Genomic DNA, 23,802 nt, shown 5'->3' with positions numbered 1-23,802 from the left:
AATTTCCCCATGTGTTCCTCAATCTATCCAGTCCATGATCCGGGGTGTTTGAAAGACAAGGGACTGAACAACTGATTTGAAACAGTATGCCCAGGACTAGGCAGTCTTGATAACATGCAATGGATTGTTAGTCACCACACAACTTTGCCCAAATACACACAGGCCCTCAGGCTTAAGGCTTCCATTTCATGGATTTCTGGATAGTATGTCTACCCGCTTACATGTTTGGTTATAATTAAGATTTACCTTCATGATATACATTATTAACTTAATTACCTGTTTCAGTCCCAGCTGGAGAAAATCGCCCCTACATGGATGAATGTTTCAATGAGAATGAAAGATGACCCAGAGACTGATAAAGCTTTTGGATGGGTGCTAGAAATGTGAGGGGACCTTGTGGAAAACTTTGCTTCTTCTCCCTTTGTTATATTTCAATTGACGAGTAGCCATACATGTTACTGATTCATCTTTGCTGTCTCTTTGTCTCTTCCTTTTTGTGTTGAGCTAAGGTATGGATATGCTGTTGCATCCGCCTTGCATGGTGTGCAGCATATTCTTCGGAAAGATTTTATGTTACAGGTAAAGCAAGCTGCCCAAAAATGTTTATCATGGTTATGTAGTTCTCCATCTTTTTTTCTTCCCCATTTTAAGTGCATGAGATATTTTGGTGACATAGGTAGAATTTGGTTCTGAAGTCTCTAAGAACATTTTTTTTTTTTACACAGCCCCCTTGGGATTTGGAGATTGGAAAGAAGTTTATAATCCATTACACTTATGGTTGTGATTATAACTTAAAGGTAAAATTGCACTGTCTCATCCCCTTGTGAATATGTTGTTGAGTTGTGCTACTGAAAGATTCTGCATTTTCATCTAAGATTGTGAACTGTTTGCATCCTCTTGTATTTATTGTGCATGCATCTGTAAGCTCTTCATTCATTTTTATAGATTTGTTGCCTTTTCAGGGTGAGCTTACATATGGGAAAATTGGTGAGTGGCGCTTCGACAAAAGATCATATCTTCGTGGTCCTCCACCAAAAAATCTTCCTTTGCCTCCTCCTGGAGTTCCTGAAAGTGTGGTATGTCAATGATTACATAATTGCTTACCTAAAAATACTGCATGTGAGACTTTGAAGGGCCCATCTCGAATCCAGGAACTCATAAATATTTTTAGGCAGAAGCAGTCTCTATGTTGTACACATACTTCTGTTGTTTCAGTTGCACTCTACCTCTCAATTTACATGGCCATAAGAAGCATTACATAGTACCAACCTTTTATTAATTAAATGATTCAAGCTTGCTGAAATCTGAATTTATTTAGTTTATATCTTTATAGTATAGTTCCACTTCCTCAAAATTGTTACTTTCTTGAGATTTATTTATTTATTATATAAAGAGCACTGCAGGTGTCTCATTTGTTATTATCTGTATTTCTGCTTTTTTTTTTTTTTTTTGTGTGTGTGTGTGTGTGTTATTATTTCTTACCTGTCCACGTAACTAGATTGCCATCCACCAGCGTACAATAATCAGTGTAGCTCCAATCTCTAAGTGACTCTGCCAAATCTGCAGCAGTATGAGCTTCAACATCCAAATCTGCAGCAGTATAAGCTTCAACATCTAAGTAACCATGCTTCAAATACAAAAGACCTCAAGGGGATTTTTTTTTTTTTTTTTTTTTAATAATCAAGTATGGCAGATACTATAAACAGCTTCTACACATGGTGTGCCATAGAGGCCGTTACGTAAAGGTAACGGTGGCAACTGTTACATGTTATGGGGTCGTAACGGCCGTGACAACCGTCATGGAAAAAAATGACCCGTAATTACGTTAATAGCACGCTACATCCCCTATAAAGGCCGTAATAGCCCTGTAATGGTTTATTACGAGACATATACAAGTTTTTCATACTTTTTAATCAACATTACGGGGCAGATATAGGTTTTTCAGGGGTTTTTTCAATAAATAAAAAAATAAAAAAGAGAAAACATAACGGCCGTTACGGGGCCGTAACAGCCGTTATGCCCCATATCGTAAAGGTAACGGTGGTGGCCGTTATGGCCACCGTTACCGTTACGGAACACCTTGCTAGTTCTACATGACCTGGACATGGAGCATGCATTAACTAACAACATTAGCAGCACATGCGACGTTCAATCTAGTAATGGTCAAATAGATGAGCTTTCCAACTAGTGCCAATACACCCCAACATCTGGTAACAGGTCCATACTGTCTAACTGAAGTTTGTGATCCTCATGGTATTCAGAAACAATAAAGGAAATGGTCACTCCCATTACGTGATAGGCAGTGAATCAGCTTGTTATGAAAAAATGAGCCATATTGGCCCGTATCTGCCCGTAATGGTGCGTTTTGGCACCATTTCGGGGCTAATCTGGTCGTTACATGCCGATATGGTCATAAAGGGCCCATTTTGAAAAAAAAAAAACTATATTTTCAACTTCTCTCTCTCTCTCTCTCTCTCTCTCTCTCTCTTTCATTTCTTTCTTCACTTCAACCATGAAGGAAGCTTGGAAACTAATTTTAAACTAGATCTCTAGGCTTATTTTAAGTAACAAAACACAAATTTTTTTGAAAGATAAGTTGATTTTATTAAAAGGCTAAAGGCCAAAAGGAGAGAAACAAAAGCAACAATACAAACTAAAATACAATAGCCTTGTGACACTCAAATCCCCAAAAAACCCTTAGACAACCAATCTCTCAAGAAAGCATTTACCATGTTGATAATCCCAGAAGATGTGTTGCCTTTATTTCTGAAGCAACGGTCCTTCCATTCCTTCCAAATACTCCAAAGGACAACTAACAACGATAGACCCCATTTAGATTTTTTGTTACTTTTCCGACCTCAATTCATCAGCAAAATAACTCATCGATTGAGGCCGGCATAACCCAGTCAGTGTTGAACGTCTGAAAAACTCTGCTTCAAACTTCCCCGGAGAAGGGGTAGTGCATGAAAACATGATCCAGACTCAGCATCCTCGTGGCAAATCAGGTAAATGTTGGGAAGGATCATTGACCTTTTACATAGGTTGTCAATGGTTAGGATATGGTTCCTACTAGCTAACCGTGCAAAAGCAACCACTTTCAGGGGAACACCCATGGACCAAACTGGCAAGGTATGACAAACATACAGCTGGTTAGAAGGGCAGGAAATCCTGAATATAGGGATTTCACTGAAAAATTCCCTCAGGGATGATGCTTCCAAATCACCGAATCCACCACCCTCGAGATAGGTCTAAACCCCTACAAGCAGGAAGGGAGGGAAACCAGCTGATTGACCTCCTCATCCAGAAGGTTATGTTGGCAAGGGGGAAGCCACACTTCCCTTTTTCCCGAACTGTAAAAGCAGTCTGCAACAGAGATATTCAGAGCTGAATAGATGGTCGCAAGGGATGGAAGGTTCTCATTAAGAGTAATCTCATCACGTCAAGAATCCTCCCAAAATCTGATACGAGGTCCATCCCTATGGGCAAACACCAAACCTTCAAAGACATGTGGGGCTACCTTGGCGATAGCCTTCCATAAACGAGACGCATGGTATAGGGATGATTCCTCAATCCACCACCCCATAGTAGTCGAGCCATAATTAGCAGCTATGGTAGACCTCCAGAGATTATCCTCTTCCCTCCCAAACCTCCAAATCAATTTACCCACCAGGGCTAAATTGACTTCATCCAGCCTCTTGATCTCTGCCCCTCCGGCAGAATAGGGAGAGCAATCCTCCTTTCAATTAAGAAAATGGAATTTACCGAAAAACTCACCATTACGCCATAGGAAATCCCTCCTAAGCTTGTCAATTCTATCGATGACAGACTTAGGCACTGAAACAGGGACAAAATATATGGGGAGATTAGACAAAAATATGCTTTAATGAGGGTGATTCTCCCTCCCAGGGAAAGAAACTTACTATTCCAGGGGGAGAGCTTTCTCTCCATCCTTTCAATGACTATGTCCCAAAGATGCTTCATAGACTTCCCAATACAAAGAGGGAGACCCAAGTAGAATTAGGGAAAGGAACCTACACAACACCCAAGCAGAGAAGCCAATCTATCCGATTCGGAGGAAGATAGGTTGACACCCAAAATCTCAAATTTAGCCAAGTTAACCTTTAGCCAAGATACCAACTCAAACAAGCAGATGGTCTTACTCTGATTGTCAACCATAGAGTCTTCAGCTTCACAAAAAAATAGCGTCATTGGCAAATTGCAGGTCAGTGATTTTCTGTCGGAAATTGGGAATCGAGAAGCCTTGAAACAAACCCACTGTTTGGCCCTTAACCAGCAACTGACTTGGAGCCTCAGAGACAACAAAAAAGAGGAGAAAAGAGAGGGGACCCCTTGCCAGATGTTATCATCCGGCCCCCCATGTAGAGCCAAATCCCAAGCGAGCCAACATGCAATCAACAAAATTTCAATCAACGTGATCATATGCTTTCTCTAGATCTATTTTTCATAGAATTCCCTACCTTCTAGCCTGATAACAGCAGCTCACAAACTTATGAGCGAGCAAAGCACTATCAAGGATCTGTCGCCCCAAGGTAAGTGCACTTTGATAAGGATATATGACTTTACCGAGCACAACCTGAGCCTATGATTTAGCAGTTTCGCTAAGATTTTGTGTAAGTTGCCAATCAGGTTGATTAGCTGGAAATCTATTAAAGAAACATCTCCTTCCAACTTAGGAATTAGGACTAGGAATGAGTAGCCCAATTCTGGCCGCACACACTCAGATTCCAAAATTTTAGCAATAAAACCAAATAAATCCGATTTGACCGTCTCCTAGAATATTTAAAAAAGGTTAACGGGAAGCCATCAGGGCTAGGAGCCCTGTCTCAATGCAAAGTAAAAAAACAGCCTCCTTGATCTCTTCCTTTGAAGGTTTATTTATTTATTTAATTTTAATTTTTTATTTTAAAGAACCACAGCCTTCTCCGAAGAGAGACAATCAAAGGCTTGATTGCCAAGGGATGGCCTTGACCAGTCTCCCTCGGACAACAACTTAGAGAAGTAATCAACGACAACTTATGTCTTCCAGTCTGATTCATCCACCAACAGAGAGGAATATAACTCGCGCGGGCTTGGGCACTGTCTATTCCATGGAAATACTTAACATTTTTGTCTCACTCTTTAAGGCAGGTAGCCCGTGAGCATTGGCGCCATTTGATTTCCTATCTCAGTGTAAATCATCACTTATTTTTTTCATTTTTTCCATCTTCTTTTTGTTGAATTATACGCAACAAGGCCAAAGTCACCAAACCATGCTTGATTTGTGTTTGATTAGGGCCTATTTGGTCAACTTTCAGTAGGTCAAGTTAACATTGCCCAAAAAAAATCATTCTTTTTTTGAGAGATTAAATAAATAAAAAAAGAATGACCTGTTACCCTGTCAAATTCATATCCAAAACCAAAAAAGAATATATATATATATATATATATATAGAGCCGAATGCTCAGCTGCGCACCAATACGCACGGAACTCGTGCGAACTTTTTGGAGAACCCATCATACGTGATTTGACTCCAAAATCTAAACAGTCCACATGAAGCAACACCTCATGAAACACCCCGGGCTCAATTTTTACTTTGATTCGAAACTTTGGTGGGCCACGAAAAATGAAAATAGTTTCCTCCCTTGATTTGCATTTCTCTTTGCTATGGCCCACCAGAATTTTAGATCAGGGTGAAAATGTCCCTGGGGGTTTCATGGGATTCCGCATCACATGGACCATTCAGATTAGATGCCGATGACACGTGTGTATAGGTGCACATGTGAGCATGACTATATATATATATATATATATATATATTGGTCCTTACTTTTTAAAATTACCAATCATTTTTGGGATATTTTCCTAAAATGATTTTTTTGGGGTCATTATAGGGTCATGTATCAGCCAATACGCTAGCCGATACCATTCTATAATACCTTGGTGATTTTGATCATTTGGAGTATCCATTGGCTGTGCACCAAGTTATCAAGAGTCATGAAGACAAGAATATATTTTGTCGAAAGATACCAAACCTTGCCATGACCGAGCCACATCAATGACCAAGAACTATTGGCAAGGACCATGATCATTGATATCAAATTCATGGTTCAGGAACGGTTTTGAATTATGCATGCCCCTTTGCATAATCTCTTATAGCAAAATATTGTTGACATAGGCAAGCACAATTGTGATTCCAATGTTGCGGTTAAAGAATACTATATGATTGCATTGCTCTGAGTACATCCACGCTTTAGTATTGCATTGCTAAAACACTCAAATCATGTGCAATGGGACCGTTTTAAGCCATAAATAGCCTTCTTAAGCTTGCATATTGTATAAACCCCAATTAATAGAAGAAACCCTAGGGCGGTACCATACATACCTTTTTCTAAAGATCTTTATGAAGAAACACATTATTATTATTATTATTACTACTATTATTATAAAAGGTAATAGAAACTTTCATTGAAAACAACACTACGATAGCGTTAGGTGCAGAACAGAAAATAGAAAGAAACAAAAAAGAAAGTAGAGCAGGCTAAAACAACCACCCCTTACCCCCAACTGATGTAGGACAATTAACCACTTGCTCTAGAAGCTCGAACTGATAGAGCATGACGAATTAATCCCTTTATCTCATAGCTTAGGCCCCAAATCCATGGGTTAGGTCCTTGGACGAACCTAAATCCATGGGTTATGCAGGCCACCCACCCCGAGTGTGCCCCTGCATCCATGGGGATGAGGAGTCTTGAACACAAGACCTGCCGCTCTGATACCAATTTGATGCAGGATAGTTAACCACCTGCCCTAAAAGCTTGAACTGATAGAGTATGGCGGATTAATCCATTTATCTCATAGCCCAGGCCCCAAATTCATTGGTTAGGTCCTCGGACAAACCCTCCTCGTGGGCCTCAAATCCATGGGTTCCATCCCCTCGTGGACCCCAAATCCATGGGCTTTGCCTCACACGGGCCCCAAATCCATGGGTTATGTGGGCCACCCACCCCGAGTGTGCCCCCGCATCCCACGGGAGACCCTACTCAAGCTCAGTGTGAAAATGCTCCCGCATTAATCACCCCCGACAAGGAGTCTCAAATATGAGACCTCCGGCTCTGATACCAACTTGATGCAGGATAATTAACCACTTGCTCTAAAAGCTTGAATTGATAGAGCATGGCGAATTAATCCCTCTATCTCATAGCCCAGGCTTCAAATCCATGAGTTAGGTCCTCAGACAAACCCTCCTCATAGGCCCCAAATCCATGGGCTCCGCCTCACATGTGCCACCCGCCTCACACGAGCCCCAAATCCATGGGTTATGCTAGCCACCCACCCCGAGTGTGCCCTTGCATCCCACAGGGGACCCCACTCGAGCCCAGTGTGAAAATTCCCTTGCATTACCAGCCCACTCAACAACATACTCCCAAACATGAGAGGCAACACCCTTGACAATTACAACACATATTTTGGAAACACCGACTATTCCTCTTACCCCAAATCCCCCAAAGAGTAGCCAGGAGGCAACCTCCACTTAGCCTGATGCTTTTTGCAAATGTTAACCTCATGCCACTCCACGAGGAAGTCTCCAGTGTCCTGTGGCATGATTGACACCATTGAATCTGTTAAGTAGGGACTCCCAAATGCCTCTAAAAAAAGAGCAATGCATAAAAAGGTGGTTGGTAGACTCGACATCAAACATGTAGAGGAGACGTTTGGGATGACCATAGACCACTTTTGAAGGTTATCTATCGTCAAAACTCTGTTTCTCTCCACTAACCAACTAAAACCTCCAATCTTAGAGGGTGCATCATAATGATGCCACACATGAGCCGTCTTTTCAAACTTCATCCTGTTGGACCGAAGCATGATGTAGAAAGAGCTAACCGAGAAACGCCCCGACTAATCCATTGACCACACCAAGCTATCCTTTTCATCAGTTGAAGGCTAGCAGGGGTGGGAATTCCAAGAACGCGGCAAACTCCACCTCGCAATCCATCAAGGATCTGCAACAAGGCGGAGACCACACAACTGAACCAAAGGCCCTGGAAATGTCGGTTAATGGTGACACGCCAATCTAGAGCAAGACTGGCGATTGCTGAGAAGGAGATGCAAAGAGGCACATCTCCCCTCCTTACATCTTCCTAGAAACGAATGTTCTCTCCATTCCCCAAAGAGAACAATGCCTTTCGAGGCGATAGACCTAGTGCTCAAAATTCCTTTCCAAGCCGCCACCGCCCTATAATTGAAAGAGTCTTTTGTCCACCACCCGTCAGGGGAGCACCCATATTTGCTTGCAATGATCTGCCTCTAAAGAGCATCCTTTTCCAAATTGAACCGCCACCACCCCTTACCTAGAAGAGCATCATTCATCACTGCCAACTTACGAATTTTCGCATCACTTTCATCTGGTTTACAAACTTCATCCCATTCTAGCAAATGGAACTTTTTCTTATCCGACGAATCACCCCCATAGAAAATCATGCCTAAGCTTCTCAAGATGAGGAAGGACCGATCTTGGGTATCTACAGAGCGATAGGAAATAAATTGGCAGGTTAGATGAGGCCACTTTAATGAGAGTGATTCACCCAACTAGAGACAAGAAGCGCCCACTCCAACATGCCAGCTTCCACTCGAACCTTATGATCACCTCATCCCAAAAATGCTTGGCCGACTTCCTAATGCACAGTGGAAGCCCCTATAATTGGAGGAGTCTTTTGTCCACCACCCGTCAGGGGAGTACCTGCCTCTAAAGAGCATCTTTTTCCGAATTGAACCGCCACCACCACTTACCTAGAAGAGCATCATTCATCAATGCCAACCTACAGATGTTCACACCACCTTCTTCATCAGGTTTACAAACTTCATACCATTCCAGCAGATGGAACTTTTTCTTATCTGGTGAATCGCCCCACATAAAATCATGCCTAAACTTCTTAAGATGAGCGAGAGGACCAATCTCGGGCATCTAAAGAGCAACAGGAAATAATTTGGCAGGCTAGATAAGGCTGCTTTAATGAGAGTGATTTGCCCAACAAGAGACAAGAAGCACCTAATCCAACTTGCCAGCTTCCACTCGAACCTTATGATCACCTTATCCCATAAATGCTTGGCCGACTTCTGATGCAAGATGCATGATTTAGTGCTAGCATGCAACATGGAGATTATTAAAGAGTCTATAAAGTAATCCAAATAGCAAAAGGTGTTAACCTACCACTTGATTAAGAGTAAACAATTGGAAATAAAATATGATTTAACCTAAAATTAGTCCTAATGGAAGGATATGACTTCTAACTAAGCATAGGCACAATCCACATTCAAGGGGCTGACTATTAGGTTCTAAGACTAGGGTTAGTGATGCAAGACATGAAATTCAGATATGATGTGCAAGATTTCAGGCTTAAGATCACAGAGTCAAACAATTACACAAATTCCACATCCCACACAAAAGTCCAAATATTCAATTAAGGGGAATTTATGTGGGTCTAGACCTACACACGTTAGGGCTGGATCAATAAAAATTATGAACCAAACAATACTCAAAGGGAAATAGAAATCATCCACACATGCATGACAATCAATCCCTAATCCAAGGAATTTACCAATTTCAAATCAAGGAACCCTAGGGTGAGAAAAGAGATAAAAATTGGGGATTTAGGGCAATCTAGGGTTAGGGTCTATAAAATTAGGGATAAAAAGAGGAAAACAAGGGAAAAACCTGTCCCAGAAGTAGCCCCTGCGTGCAGACGGTGCTTGGGGTTTGACGCACGTGTGTAGGTGGGCTGGCTATACGTGCGATGAAGGCCCGCCTTCCCAAATCGGCTTCTTGGCCCTAGTCAGCCAGGCTTGGGCTGCAAAACCTCCAAATCTCACGTCGATCTGAGCTACGGTCTGAGCGTGGTGCTCTGTCAACGTTTCAGCCCTCCAGCAGGGCCAGGTTTTGAAAACTGGCTGTAGAGGGATGAATAGTTGCAAAACAAACGGATTTGGCGCGAATATGGTTGTGGGAAAGATGAAATAAGATGGAGGGGTGGACGGGGATAAACGTGGCTTCGCACCACGGTAGTTAACCTTCTAAAAGGGAAGGCTTCGCACCCACTTTAATTTTTCCACAACTCAAAAACTCAGAGAGCAGAAAAACCACGCAGGAATTTTTATTCAACTTCAATCAATCCAAAAGAACTACAAGGGATGCCTATTTATAAGGAAAACCCTATACTCCTAAAATCGCGCCATGTGCGCAACCTATTACTTGGCGATGAAGTAAACTAAAATAAAAATTGAACAAAGAAATTTAAAGTGTTCATGATGTTCTAAATAACATAAATAAGCAAAATCTAAAATATGAACTTAATTCGACTAGTGGGCCCCGATCATGAGATCCCATGATGGGCTTTACTTGATTATCGGGCCTACTCTAAGGAACCAAAACTCCGTCTTCTAGCTAGGGGGCCCTCCCAGGATTTCGTCATTGATCCAGATCGATGGTGGGGCCCTCCTTCGTGCGTACGTGCGTAGGGGGCGGTGTGCGTGTGTGTGCGTGTGATGTCCCCATCAATTCTCCTTGGCTGCGAAGATTTCGCCACTGGTGAAATAAAACTCCTAAATCGCTCTAGGATATCAGGACCAAGTCTCTGAAGCTCCTCCTCAGTGAGTCACGTGTTGTCTGAAGCTGGGCGTGACTTCCATTTAATCAGGTACTTTCGAAACCCGCCATCCGACGTTGAAACTATCTGATGGTCTAAGATATTCTCTATTTCCTCTGGGTATGTAAATGTTAGGTATGGGAGGCAGAGGATGGGAAGAAAGGTCAGGAAGGGTAGGTATGGGAGGTAAAGGCTGAAAAAATTGGTCGGGACGGGTATGTATGGGAGGTAGAGGCTGGGAAAATGGGTCGGGACGGGTAGGTATGGGAGGTAGAGGCAGGGAAAATGGGTCGGGAGGGGTAGGTATGGAAGGTATAGGCTGGGAAAATGGGTCGGGAGGGGGGCCATGGATCAAGGGAAAGGTCTGGGGAATCAGGATGGTTAGGCGAAAGGCTAGACAATGCATCAATGACTCCTTGAAATGCAACTAGATCCTCCACATTGAATGTGGAAATAATTCCTATGGAGGGTGGAAGATTTGTCACATACGCATTGAGACTTTCGTTTTATAATTTTGAATGTTCCAGCGCTATACACGTAATTTTCGAACAACTCCCTGAGGGTACCGCACATGTTGTACCCCTCAAAATAATGGTCTTGATGTCCCTTATGGGGTGGGGGTACGGGTGCACGCTCATTACTGATTCCTTGGCCACCTCCATTCATTGGTCTATCCTCCTGGCTACTTGCCTTAGATTGACTATCTTCCCTAATAGTGAGGTTTGTCCTGAGGGAGGCCTTTATTTGGTCAAGGTATTGATTTATGCTTTGTTCCAAGCACTTACCCCAAGACTCGATCTGCTGGGACAACTTGTTTAGTGACTCTAACAGTCGTTCCATATTTATTGTAGGGTGCAAGCCAAAACCATGACCCGTACGTGTGAGCATACACTTGCTAACTCCACCTAAGGACTTTCTAGGACTAAATGATCCTATGAGACTCTATATGAGGGAACTATACACTGTTACTAAAATCCAGTAATATAGTTGACAAAAAGGGTCTATGGACTTCTAAAAGCTACATGTGATGGACTGGATGCATGAAGGACTCAAATACCCTAACCCTAAACAAGCAATGTATTCCCCTATAAGAACCCTAAGCTTTGATACCAAATTTGATGCAGGACATGAAATTCAGATATGATGTGCAAGATTTCAGGCTTAAGATCACATAGTCATAAACAATTACACAAATTCCACATCCCACACAAAAGTCTAAATACTCAATTAAGGGGAATCTATGTGGGTCCAGACCTACACACGTTAGGGCTGGATCAATAAAAATTATGAACCAAACAATACTCAAAGGGAAATAGAAATCATCCACACATCATGACAATCAATCCCTAATCCAAAGAATTTACCAATTTCAAATCAAGGAACCCTAGGGTGAGAAAAGAGATAGAAATTGGGGATTTAGGGCAATCTAGGGTTAGAGTTTATAAAATTAGGGATGAAAGAAGAAAACAAGAGAAAAACCTGTCCTAGAAGTAGCCCCCACGTGTAGACGGTGCCCCGGGTCTGATGCACGTGTGCAGGTGGGCTGGTCGTACGTGCGATGAAGGCCCGCCTTCCCAAATCGGCTTCTTGGCCCTGGTCGGCCAGGCCTGGGTCGCAAAACCTCCAAATCTTATGTCGATCCGAGCTATGGTTTGGGCGTGGTGGTCCGTCGAAGTTTCTGCCCTTTTGCAGGGCCAAATTCTGAAAACTGGCCGTAGAGGAATGAACAGTTGCAAAACAAACGGATTTGGCGTGAATATGGTTGTGGGAATGATGAAATAAGATGAGGGGCGGATGGGGATAAACGTAGCTTTGCATCATGGTAGTTAACCCTTCGAAAAGAGAGGGTTTTGCACCCACTTTAATCTCAGCCCTTCGAAAAGGGAGGGCTTCGCACCTACTTTAATTTTTCCACAACTCAAAAACTCAGAGAACAGAAAAACCACGCGGGAATTTTTATTCAACTTCAATCAATCCAAAAGAATTACGAGGGATGCGTATTTATAGGGAAAACCCTATACCCCTAAACTCGGGCCATGTGCGCAACCTATTACCTAGCGATAAGTAAACTAAAATAAAAACCAAACAAAGAAATCTAAAGCGTTCATGATGTTCTAAATAACATAAATAAGCAAAACCTAGAATATGAACTTAATCCGACTAGTGGGCCCCGATCATGAGATCCCATGATGGGCTTTACTTGATTATCGGGCCCACTCCAAGGAATCAAAACTCTGTCTTCTAGCTAAGGGGCCCTCCCTGGACGTCGTCATCGATCTAGATCGACGGTGGGGCCCTCCTTCGTGTGTACGTGCGTAGGGGGGCGGCGTGCGTGTGCATGCGTGTGATGTCCCCATCAGTTATTTGGGCATTTAGGGTTCATGGAGTTGGGGATTTTGGGATTATGAATTTTAGAAATTGGGGAAATTGGAAATTTGGGAATCAAGGATTTCGATTTGGGTTAGGGAATTTGGAATCAAGGGGTTTTTTATGGGGAAAAACAAAGGGGAATCAAGAGGATTGAAGGGTTGTCCGTACAGTTAGTCTTAGGCTCACACATGTGGCCGTGCGTCGCACGTGTAGGTGGTTTGGGCTACGTTTTGAGAATTTCAAGATAGGGTTTGGTTGAGGTTGAAGTTGAAGTTGGATGATGAGTTTTGAAGAAAATGATGGTTTAGATGGCTTTGGATGGGAGGGAAAGAAGAGAAGATGGAGTTTTGAAGAAAATACCTCTTTTAGATAGAAAGAAGAATGAGAAGAAAATGATAGATGGAAGCCTCACATCTCCATTGAATAAGAATAGATTCAAACCATACATAATCTTCAAATCGCATGGAGAAACCTTCAAATCGCATGAAGAAATAAGAGGAACTTTGAAATTTCATAAAACAATAGCACCCCATCCTTCTCTCTGCTCTTTTGTAGTCTCAAGTGCAAAAAGTTTATAGAAATAGCCATACTTAATGTCTTTTTTTTTTTTAATACTAAAATACCCCTAAAACTAGAACAAAACGTAAAGCAAAAGCTCAGAAAATGTCCAAACTATCAAATAAACTAAATCCTAATAAAGTCAAATGAAAACTAAGACACTTAAGTCCTAAAGTGTCCACGATCAAAAGTGGTCAAATGGCTCAATACGCGCTATCCAACGATCCGATCGATACATGCACTCTATCCAACAGTATAGACTCAAGAATACAACCCACATGCATCGTCCTAGTGTAGGGTTTTCGAAGATGCATCAAATGCATGTGGGGTCTTCAAAATGGTCCACTCAGGCCCACATAGTGGTCATCCATCTAGAGGGAAACTGTTGATGATCTCCTCCTCTGGTAGACCCTAAATGGTGCTTTAATGTTCTTCTCATTAGCCTCCCAATGCCTAGTAGAAGCCCCCAAATAAGAGGAGGGGAAGGATCTCGCCTTACACCCAAGAGACCTAGCAAGACACTTGATTTCATTGCTATATGGATGGATCCCAAGCAATTCACATTTTTAGCTAGATTAACCTTTTTCCTTGAAACTACTTTGAAGTACCAAAGGATCTTACACAAATTATTAACCTTCATCCGCCTCATAGAAGAGGAGTGTCGCCTGCATACTGAATGCGAGAGATTGGTGCAAGCATGCTACCAACTTGAAAACCTGTGAACAAGCCCACCTCTTGGCCCTTGGAGAGCATCCTTCCCAATGCTTTTTCTATGACCATAAACAGGAGCAGGGATTACAAATTACCTTGTTTGATGCCTCTCAAGCTTTTGAAATAACCTTTAGGAAAGTCGTTCACCAAGACGGAGAATCTTGTCGAGCTAGCACATTCTTTAATCCACCATCTCCAGGTCAAGGTATTCAAAATCGGTTACATTTCGGCTGTAACGGCTGATACATAACGGTAACGGTTGATACCGTTACGCGATACGGCCCAAAAATGGAGCACCCTCTATTTTTAGGTATGTAACGGCTATTACGGTACTGTAACAACTGTTACGGCCCATAACCGTAAAGAAAATGAGAAAAAATGAAATAAAAAAATACATTTTTCTTCTTCTTCTTGGGTTGCGGCTGCAGCTGCGGCATTGCTGTGGCTGCTGCGGCACTGCTGCTACTGTGGCGGCAGTAGCTGCCCTCTCTCTCTCTCTCTCTCTTTCTCTCTCTCTCCGGTCCCCTCTCTTGTTTCCCTCTTTTCTTTTCAGTTTCCCTCTCTCTCTCTCTCTCTTCTTTTCATTTTCCTTTAGAAAAAACGAATGGATTGCCACGCACTTATTTATTTCTATATACTCTGCAGTGCACGTAGCACAGTGCACATGCATGCACTGTTTTGTTACGTGGGGCCCACCTTGATTTATGTGTAGTATATCCACGTCGTCCATAATTTTTTAAGTTCATTTTAAGGCACGATGCTTGAAATGAAGGGATCCAAATCTCAATTGGACCACGCAGTTGGGATTGAATGCCCACTGTTAAAATCTTCCTAGGGCCTACTATAATGTTTATTTTCCATCGAACTTGTTGATGAGGTCACATAGACCTTGACTTGACCTTGATGAAGGGAGAACACAAATAACAACTTGATCCCAAAAAAAAATTGGCTTAAGAAATTTTTAATGGTGGGAATTAAATCCTTTTTTTGTGGTCCACCTAAGATTTGGATCAGCCTCATTTTTTGGACCATGCCATGAAATAAGTTAGCAAAAAGGATGGACCACATGGATATACAACAAATGCATTGAGGTGGACCCCACTTTTAAAGGGATGCTCACTAGTGGTCCACTGAAGATTTAGATCTACCTAAATTTTTGGACCATGCCTTGAAATGAGTTGGCAAAACGGATTGATGGCATGGATATACAAATACATCGAGGTGGCTCGCCTGGCCCAGTAGTGGTCCACCTGAGATCTGGATTTACCTTTTTTTTTTCCAATGCCCTTAAATGAGTTGCCAAAATGGATGGATGACATGGATATATAATACATAATCGAGTGGACCCTAGTACATGGCCCTAAAAATTTATACATGAGGTATATATCAACTCAAAATTAACCAATTAAATTTTAAGACCATTATTGCAAGTCACAATCCCAAAATTAAATTGTTTGAATAATTTTCATCATTAGTTTACAGACACTTGTTTTTAAAAATAGGACCATTTGATATTTTTCATTTTTCACTGTCCAATAAATGTCCACCAATCCATTAGTGGGATAAGTGCCAATAGATTGCATTAATTTGAGGCTAGTTTGGGGCATCAAATGGTCCCCGAATCAGCCCCTCTATGGGGGAAAATGATATCAAATTGTTAGGTATATGAAAAGTCCCTAAACTCTATATATTGAAATGAAATGTATGTGAGTTACGAAGTATGCAATGCACTAGCACTATAAATAAAAGGAAAACTTGAAAATATAAGATGTTTTGGTATTACATTCATTATAGTAAATTTATATAGATATTATATGGTTAGAAAACTAAATATAAAAAGTTTGCAATTAATTCCAGGTTGTCAGGCTCATAAATCCATCAGACAACCCGATATAGCATTCTCACTAAAGAGTGGACCGTTACACCACCATAAACATGTTCCAAATTATAAACGAATGCATATTTGGAATATTTAGAATATTCCAGATTTAATGGATATTTTTCCATAATTTTTTGACAAAAAATAAAAATAAAAATTGCACTGTTACACACCCCGTATCGGTAACGGTGGGCACCGTTACACCCATCGATACCGCAACGAAACACCTTGCTCCAGGTACTCCCACAACCAATCCTATGAAGCATGTAGTCTAGGAAAGCCCAATCGACGTGATCATACGCTTTTTCATTGTCTAGCTTCCAAACCAATCCTATGAAGCATGTTGTCCAGGAAAGCCCAATCAACGTGATTGTACGTTTTTTCAATGTCTAGCTTCCAAACCGCCCCTTTTGTCCCTCCCCCATAACAAGAATCGATACACATGTGCGATGAGAGCACTATCCAAGGTTTGCCTACCTTCCACAAAAGCACCCTGATGTTGGGATACAACATTACCGAGGACATGGCGAAATATGGAAGTAAGGATCTTCGTAAGAATTTTGTAAAGCCCTATAATGAGAATGATTGGCCGAAAGTCCTTGAGCCTTTCTGCACTTGGGATCTTCGGGATAATTGCAATAAGAGAAGCACCCATCTCAGAAGAGAGGCGACCTCTAGCAACGAATTCACACAAGTAATTCAACAAAATTTCTTTGATCGTGTCCCAAAAAAATATGAAAGAAAGCAATTGGAAAACCGTCAGGCCCCGTGAATTTGTCCCTACCCAAAGAGAACACCGCTTCTTTAACCTCTTCCTTCGAGAAAGGGCGCTCAAGGGATAAGGATTCCTCATTGGAGAGATGACCAGAAGAAGATTCTCCCTGAATCAGATAACTCGTGAAATACTCACCTTGCAAAGAGTAGAGTGGAATATTCTAAAAGAAGTCATATCCATAAAGATAAACCATTTGCTGCGAGAACCTGGACAATAGCACTTATGTCCCATTTTGGGTCTATAGCATACAAGGAATATGCATTTGGTTGCTTTGCCATCCAATTTATGACATGAATTTTAGGAATGGGAAGAAAACTGAGACTTCGTACCATTCATATGATCTGGAGTGCCAAAATTTATGATCTAGGACGTGCTCGAAGGTGAGGTTGGGACTAAATGAGCAGATGCAGATGTACTGGACTGGTCAGAAGCAGAACTCAGAGGATGAGCCACCTTCAAGGGCTGAAAAGTGACAACTAAGCACTAAGATCTCGTTTGATGGTAATTTGTTGGAAACTTTTAGTAACCATTTCACCTTTGGTAGATGCAAAATATGCTTTCCTTGGTGGCTGACCAACTATGTCCCAGATTTCTCCTGTGAAGAGGAGTCCACCCGATTTCTTTTGCAGTCTTACAATACATAAATGTCATACTAATCTCTGGTTTCATGAGTGGAATAACCAGGATAAGACTGTCATATTGTCTGACTACTAATCTGCATGAAGTGTATCATCTGCACTTGGTTTCATGGATTTGCCATCTAAAAGCCTAAATTACACCTCCCACCAATAAACACCCTTCCTGACTTAGGCCACTCTTGGTGGGCATTACAAGACAGTTACATTGGGAGAGGGAAGGGGTGCTAAGTGAGTCCGATGCAATGTATGTTTCTTGGAGAAGGGGAGAAAAGAGAGGATATGGAAAGAGGAGTGGACCTGAAAAGTATCTTAATGGTTGCTCTTTCAAACAATGTTTCATTGGAACTATCATTAGTTTATGTCATAATGAACTTAAAATTACTGCAGTCCTTCCATACCCTTGAGTGAAATTCATTGAACCAAGCAGTTTATGGGTAGGGCTTGAAGAAAACAAAAAAAGAAATACTAAACATTTCTGATGTGTATCCAACCAACCCCAAAGGATAGGGAAAATGAAATAGTCTAGAGGGAACTAGGTCTTTCATTTTCACATGGATCTCATCCTGCTAATGGTGCTGTACTATATTGCCAAATGAGAATCAGGTTGCCAAGTTCCAAAAACTTCCTTAGCCACAATTTTATGCAGTGATAGTCTCTACAAACCAGACCCATATAAGCCCATGGCCATGACTGTGAGTTTTATCCCCACAAAAGACATCTCTTCTTCCCTGTGCTAGATTGTGTGAGCTCCTTGCTGCTTAGGGAATGAGCTTTTCTTCATGTCAGGCAAGGTTTTAGTCCATATATTTATTTGTCTTCCTTTTATTTTTTTTCACACTACAGATTCCATGAAGAATTTGTGCAAGTCACATGATATGATGATAATGTGGTATTATGTAGGGGTGCTACTCAAGGTGGGTTGACCTAAATTCCAACCCAAGGTTCCCAATCTAAAGTCCTCTTTACGCGACCCAACCCAACCCTTCCAGACCCCATCAGTCCTTGATTTTTTGCCAAGAGCACATCTTTCTATCCTTTTTTGCCATAAAGAGCACATCTGTCTATCCTTTGCATCCCTTTGATTTATCCGATCCCAAAACTCACTCATGTGACTTGCAATCCATGGATGCGCCAAATGGAGGGTCTTGCTTCATTGTTTTTTTTCAAATTTTTTTTCTTTGTTTTGCCCTGTTTGGGACCAGTGAAACGAGAATATGAATTTGATAATCCATGAACATTTCAAATTCATGGATTTACATTAGATTTGGATTTGGGAAATCCCAAAGTCCACTGTTTGGGAATGAAGCTACAAATACATTTATTTAGGAGCATTTATTGCAACGGATTAACTTTTACTGCTTTTAAGAAAGTCTCTCATTCTGTGGATTTGCAAATCCTTTTAACTTTTTGGGTAGTTGGATTTTCGTGAGATCCATGAATTTATGGGTTGTGGACTTGGGTAATTCAAGGATTGCAAATCCCTGACAAAATACAAACAGGAGAGATTTGAAATCCATGGATTTCATAAATCCCTGCCCCAAATCCCTCTTTCCAGAACAGGCCCTAATAGAATTCGTTTTCAGAACCTAAAGCCAAACCAAAAAAGGTAGCAAGCTTCAATAACCCCAAGTTTCTTTTACCTATAAAAAAAAAAAAAAAACTTTGCTTCTTCTGTGCATCTTAAATTGTTCTTACATGACCCAGACTCCAACATTTTGCTGTGTAGAAACTCAACAGGTAAGCTCCACCTGTGGTCCCATGGGCTATTTCCAAAATTAAATAATAGGCCAATATTATTGTCCCTTTTTTCTTTTTCATGATTTCTTTCTCTTTCTAAATGCTCAGAAGAGAAGCACTTATGTGCGACCCCATAGGGTTGTCAATGGGTTGAGCAGCCGAATGGACTTTTAAGCCCCAGCCCATGTTGATCAGGGTTTAGGTTTAAATAGATGTCCAAATAAGTCCAATGGGGTGTTATTTACTTCTACTACTGCATATACAACAATAATATAGGCATAAGGTTAGTAGTAAATGGATATTATACATAGTATTTTAGGTTGTGTTTGGCTGCACCAAATTTCATGAAATTTTGTGATTAATCAGTCTAATTTGGCACAGAAAATCATGATATTTGGGTGCAACCAGATGCACCCTTGGTTTTTTTTTTTTGCATAACTTGGTGTATTTTTCTGGTTTACTGATGTGTTTTTGTGGATGTTAAGTTATGAAAGAGGGAATTTATTGACGGTATTTTAGAAATGTCGGATAAAAAGTGATTTATTGCTAATTTTTACGAAATGGTTTAGCTATATTTTTCAGAACTCACTAAATTGTTACAAATCATCTGCTTTTTTGGCATACATGCGCCTTAATCAGGGTGTTGGTTATAAATCAAGAATATGAAAATCATAAATCAAATGAAAATGGGTTTTTCTTTTGGGGTGTGTTTGGTTCAGCAAGTCCCGTGAGATTTCATGGTATTCTGAAATGCCATGCGATTTCATGATATTCTGAAATGTCATGCAATTTCATGATATCTGGTGCAACCAAATATACCCTTAACGAGAGGAGCATTTTCAGTGTTTGTAGCTATTATGGTGGTGGAATCAACAGGCTCAGCAAGGCTTTGGTCAGGTATAGTAGATTTTGATTTGTAGGCTCTGGAATTATAATAAAGCTCACTGAGCTTGTTCTTTTCTAAAATTAGGTGGGCTGGGTATTGGTTGACCATAGCCCTTCATCTCATTATTTCTTTGACCACTTGCAAAATAATATGTTGGTGCGTGGAATCAACAACCTCATTGTATTTCAGAAGATTGGCAAAGGAGAGGGAGGGAGCCGAATCATCATCATCATGTCAGAATAACTTCAACAAGTCGTTTGAGTGAAGTTAAGGGTGGGGATTGGGAAAACTCATTTTGAGAGAGTGGAAACTCTTTTTGGTATATATGTATTTTTTTTTCATTAAACCAAATCAATCTTGTCATTTCTTTTGGGATTATTGCACTAAGTAATTCGAGGGATATTAAAGGCAGTGGTTGGTTGTTACTGAGGGAGGGAGGAGGAGGAAACTCAAACTCATCTTGAGTGAAGCCGTTTTTTTCCTCGTTAAACCAAATAAATCTCACTATTACTATAATCTTTATTTTTATTTTTATTTTTTGGAATGATTGCACTAAGTCACTTGAGGAACTTTAAGGGCCGACTGGTTGTTATAGAGGAGGGAAGAAGGAAGCATGGTTTTAAGACCCAGACAAGTTTGGTGTGAATTGTTTGAATCGACTCGGACTCGGTAGCACCCAATCCTGTTTGATACCTAGATCCCCCAGAGTCAACCCCGACTCAACTCAGGGCCAAACAAGTCAGTCCAAGTTGCTGAGTCTTTTGACCATGGGAGGTAGAGGAAACTGTTTCCTTCATTGAAACCAATTCACTCACTGCACCAAGTCATTTTGAGGGATGATTGATTTTTTTTTATTTTTTATTTTGAAGACACAGGGTGTCCCCACCTCTTTTGAAGCGAGACTAATCCCTCATTTCGAGGGATGATTGATTGTAGGGGTTTCTACTGTTGTTTTCATTTTCCTTTCTTTTCTTTTCTTTTCTTTTCTCTGTTTCTTTTAGTTTAGGGCTCATGGGGATGTTAGCATCCTTACAGTAAAGAATTCGCCCTAACATGCATTTTCAGTCACTGATGACTCTGTTTATGGAACAGTGAAAGTAAAAAAATTTAGGACTTTCATCATTGTACACCAATGGTCTTTGAATACTTGGATGGTTTAGCAATGGTTTTAAGACTCAGATGACTCTGATGTGACTTGTCCGAGTTGACTTGAACTCAATCTGACCTGATCTGGTTCGATACCCCAGGTCACTGCCAAATCGATCAAGTCGGGCCGATTCAGCCACGACTCAGGCGAGTGGCAACTCGACTCAGGGCCGAATGAGTAGGGTTGTTTCATGAGTCTCTAAACCATGGTTCAAGCACCAAGGGCTGTTGCTTCCTAGTTAGTGCAGGCAACTTTTCTTTTAAAAATTCCCATTATGTTCTGACTGGAGAAATTATATGATGCTCGTGCTTAAAGTCTGTATAGTGTGCTTGGGTTCTCAATCTCTATTAGGCCCATATTTTAGTGGCCCAAGTCGTTGTTATGATGGGTGTTGATGATGATGGCTCATCCACGAAAAATCTCCCTGATGGGAAAATCCTAGGAATTAGATGATTGATGAAGAAACTACTGCAACATTATGCATTCAACAACCCCAGCCAAACCACCCCCCCCCCCCCCCCCCACCCAAAATATTCAGTGGCTAGGATAGTCAAATATGGGAGACTTTTTGGTACATGTTGCATCCAAGGTGATGGCTGCCTTTTCAACAGTTTGGATTACTGAACTGTGGTTTTACAAACTGAAAACCTGAGTGTACTGAAGAAACTCTCAGACTGACCTAGAAGAATTTGAGTCTATGTTACATCAACATATCATCTTTATTGAGGGTTTGTTATGCAGATTTATCTTGCTTTTGTACAAAATGATTGATGCTGGGATCTTCTTCGATAGGAGGAAAAGCATGCACCTGTTTATGGCTGTCGATAGGCCAAGAATGGTCCCATGGGTCCTGATCCCAGCCTTGGATTTAACCCTTTAGGCCCATGAATTGGGATGGGGCCTGATTTTTGGCCCGACAAATAAACAGGCAGAGGCATGGACTGAGCATGAATCTAGGCCTGGCTAGAGCTATCATGAATCAGATTTGGGCCTAAATTTCAGTCCCAAAAATAAACAATTTGACCTAGGGCTGACCATAATTTAAAAACCCGAAAACTTGACTCGACTCGACGTTCATCTGGGTCAGGTCGACTTGAAGACTCGATAAAATATAAAATCAAAATTTTTAGGTGCAGGAAGAGAAATGATTATCATATGGGTATCAAAACATAAGAAATAGAACAGCAAAATTGTAACTTTCAAAGGGAAAAAAAAAAAAACACAGCAAAATTGTGTTTACCTTGCTGTTTGTGATTGTCTGCTAGCAAAGTGGAGGTTGTTTCAAATACCGCTCAATTCCTCCTTTTTTTTTTCTTTAGTTTATTAAAATCAGTATTCACATGGCACCACAAATCATGTTGAGTTGACTCAATGAGTCTCTCCAAGTCGGGGCTGAGTCAGTGCCAGAAATGAGTTTACTAAAGACAGTTCGAAATCTTGTCGAGTTGACTTGGCTGACTTTCGGGTCGAGTCAGCAAGCTTCACAAAACTATGGGGTTGACCTCTGCTCGGCCTGAGCATGGCCTGCTGACGACCCAACATCTGCTTGAGCATTTCATGTCATATTTTAGGATTTCATATTTCAAACACTGATTTATACTCTTTTATTGGTTTCATTGATCAGGTTACTCTAGTAAAGAAGGTGAACGAAGCAACGGCGAACATTCCTGGATGGGGGGACGATGGAAGATAACGACAAGAGGCAAAATAAAAAAGAAAAGAAAAGAAAGAGAAAAAGAAAACACAAGTCCAATGATCGAACTATTGGGAAATTTCCAGCGTACAGAAACTTCGACATTGCATACACAGAAAATTGAAATCCAGAGCAAGGCGCACGTGCCCTTCCTAGGAAGAAGATTGAACTGTAAAAGAAAAAACCGAGCATTTGCTTTTCATGGAGACTGTTTCCTAATAAGGAAATCCACCATTGTTAGCATTTGAAATTAATGAGCATCACCTGATCACCGAGCTGGTTGTGATTTTTCTTTATTGATATTTCTCTTTTTTGACAATTGAGCGTTGCATGTTGAACTGATTGATGAAATGAAGGTCTGCTCATCCCATTTGCCGATTTGCAGTGTGTGCGACCGTACAGGCACGTACAGGACATCTAGGCAGTGCATAAAGTGGTACTGTGAAGATGATCAGGTGCAAAACTCAGGCTGCTCCATCCTGGTATGAAAACAATTGACGGTTTGAAAAACTTGCATCTGGTTTACATTTGATGAACAAGGGCGGCTTGCATGATTAGTGCACCACATGATTTATTTTGACCGGGTCATTTTTCACATTTGGATCCACCTTGATTCAGGAGAGAGGAGTTTTCCTTCACAAAAGAATCAATCTGGCTCAGGTTGGAGAGCTTTCATTAGGTACAGGAAGGATATATATATATATATATATATATATAGACACACACACACATTCGACACACAAATGACCAAATTGCCCTTCCAA

The 23,802-nt window shown here is 41.1% G+C and overlaps 1 protein-coding gene across 2 annotated transcripts in view; it reads left to right on the top strand.

Annotated features, from left to right (window-relative positions):
* Window positions 1-23,357, top strand: part of LOC131234490 (hydroxyproline O-arabinosyltransferase 3-like) — a 28,494-nt gene extending 5,137 nt beyond the window's left edge. For both annotated transcript variants that reach the window (XM_058231413.1, XM_058231412.1), the window contains exons 5-9: window positions 286-383; window positions 510-579; window positions 726-797; window positions 963-1,076; window positions 22,970-23,357. In XM_058231413.1, coding sequence (XP_058087396.1) covers window positions 286-383; window positions 510-579; window positions 726-797; window positions 963-1,076; window positions 22,970-23,038 — 423 coding nt within the window. In that variant the 3' untranslated portion in view covers window positions 23,039-23,357. The remainder of the gene's footprint in view (window positions 1-285; window positions 384-509; window positions 580-725; window positions 798-962; window positions 1,077-22,969) is intronic.
* The last annotated feature ends 445 nt before the right edge of the window (window positions 23,358-23,802 follow it).

The sequence above is a fragment of the Magnolia sinica genome, chromosome 19, assembly GCF_029962835.1.
Source record: "Magnolia sinica isolate HGM2019 chromosome 19, MsV1, whole genome shotgun sequence".
Taxonomy (NCBI): domain Eukaryota; kingdom Viridiplantae; phylum Streptophyta; class Magnoliopsida; order Magnoliales; family Magnoliaceae; genus Magnolia; species Magnolia sinica.
Note: the sequence above shows the minus strand (reverse complement) of the source record. Positions and strands in the feature narration are given on the sequence as shown.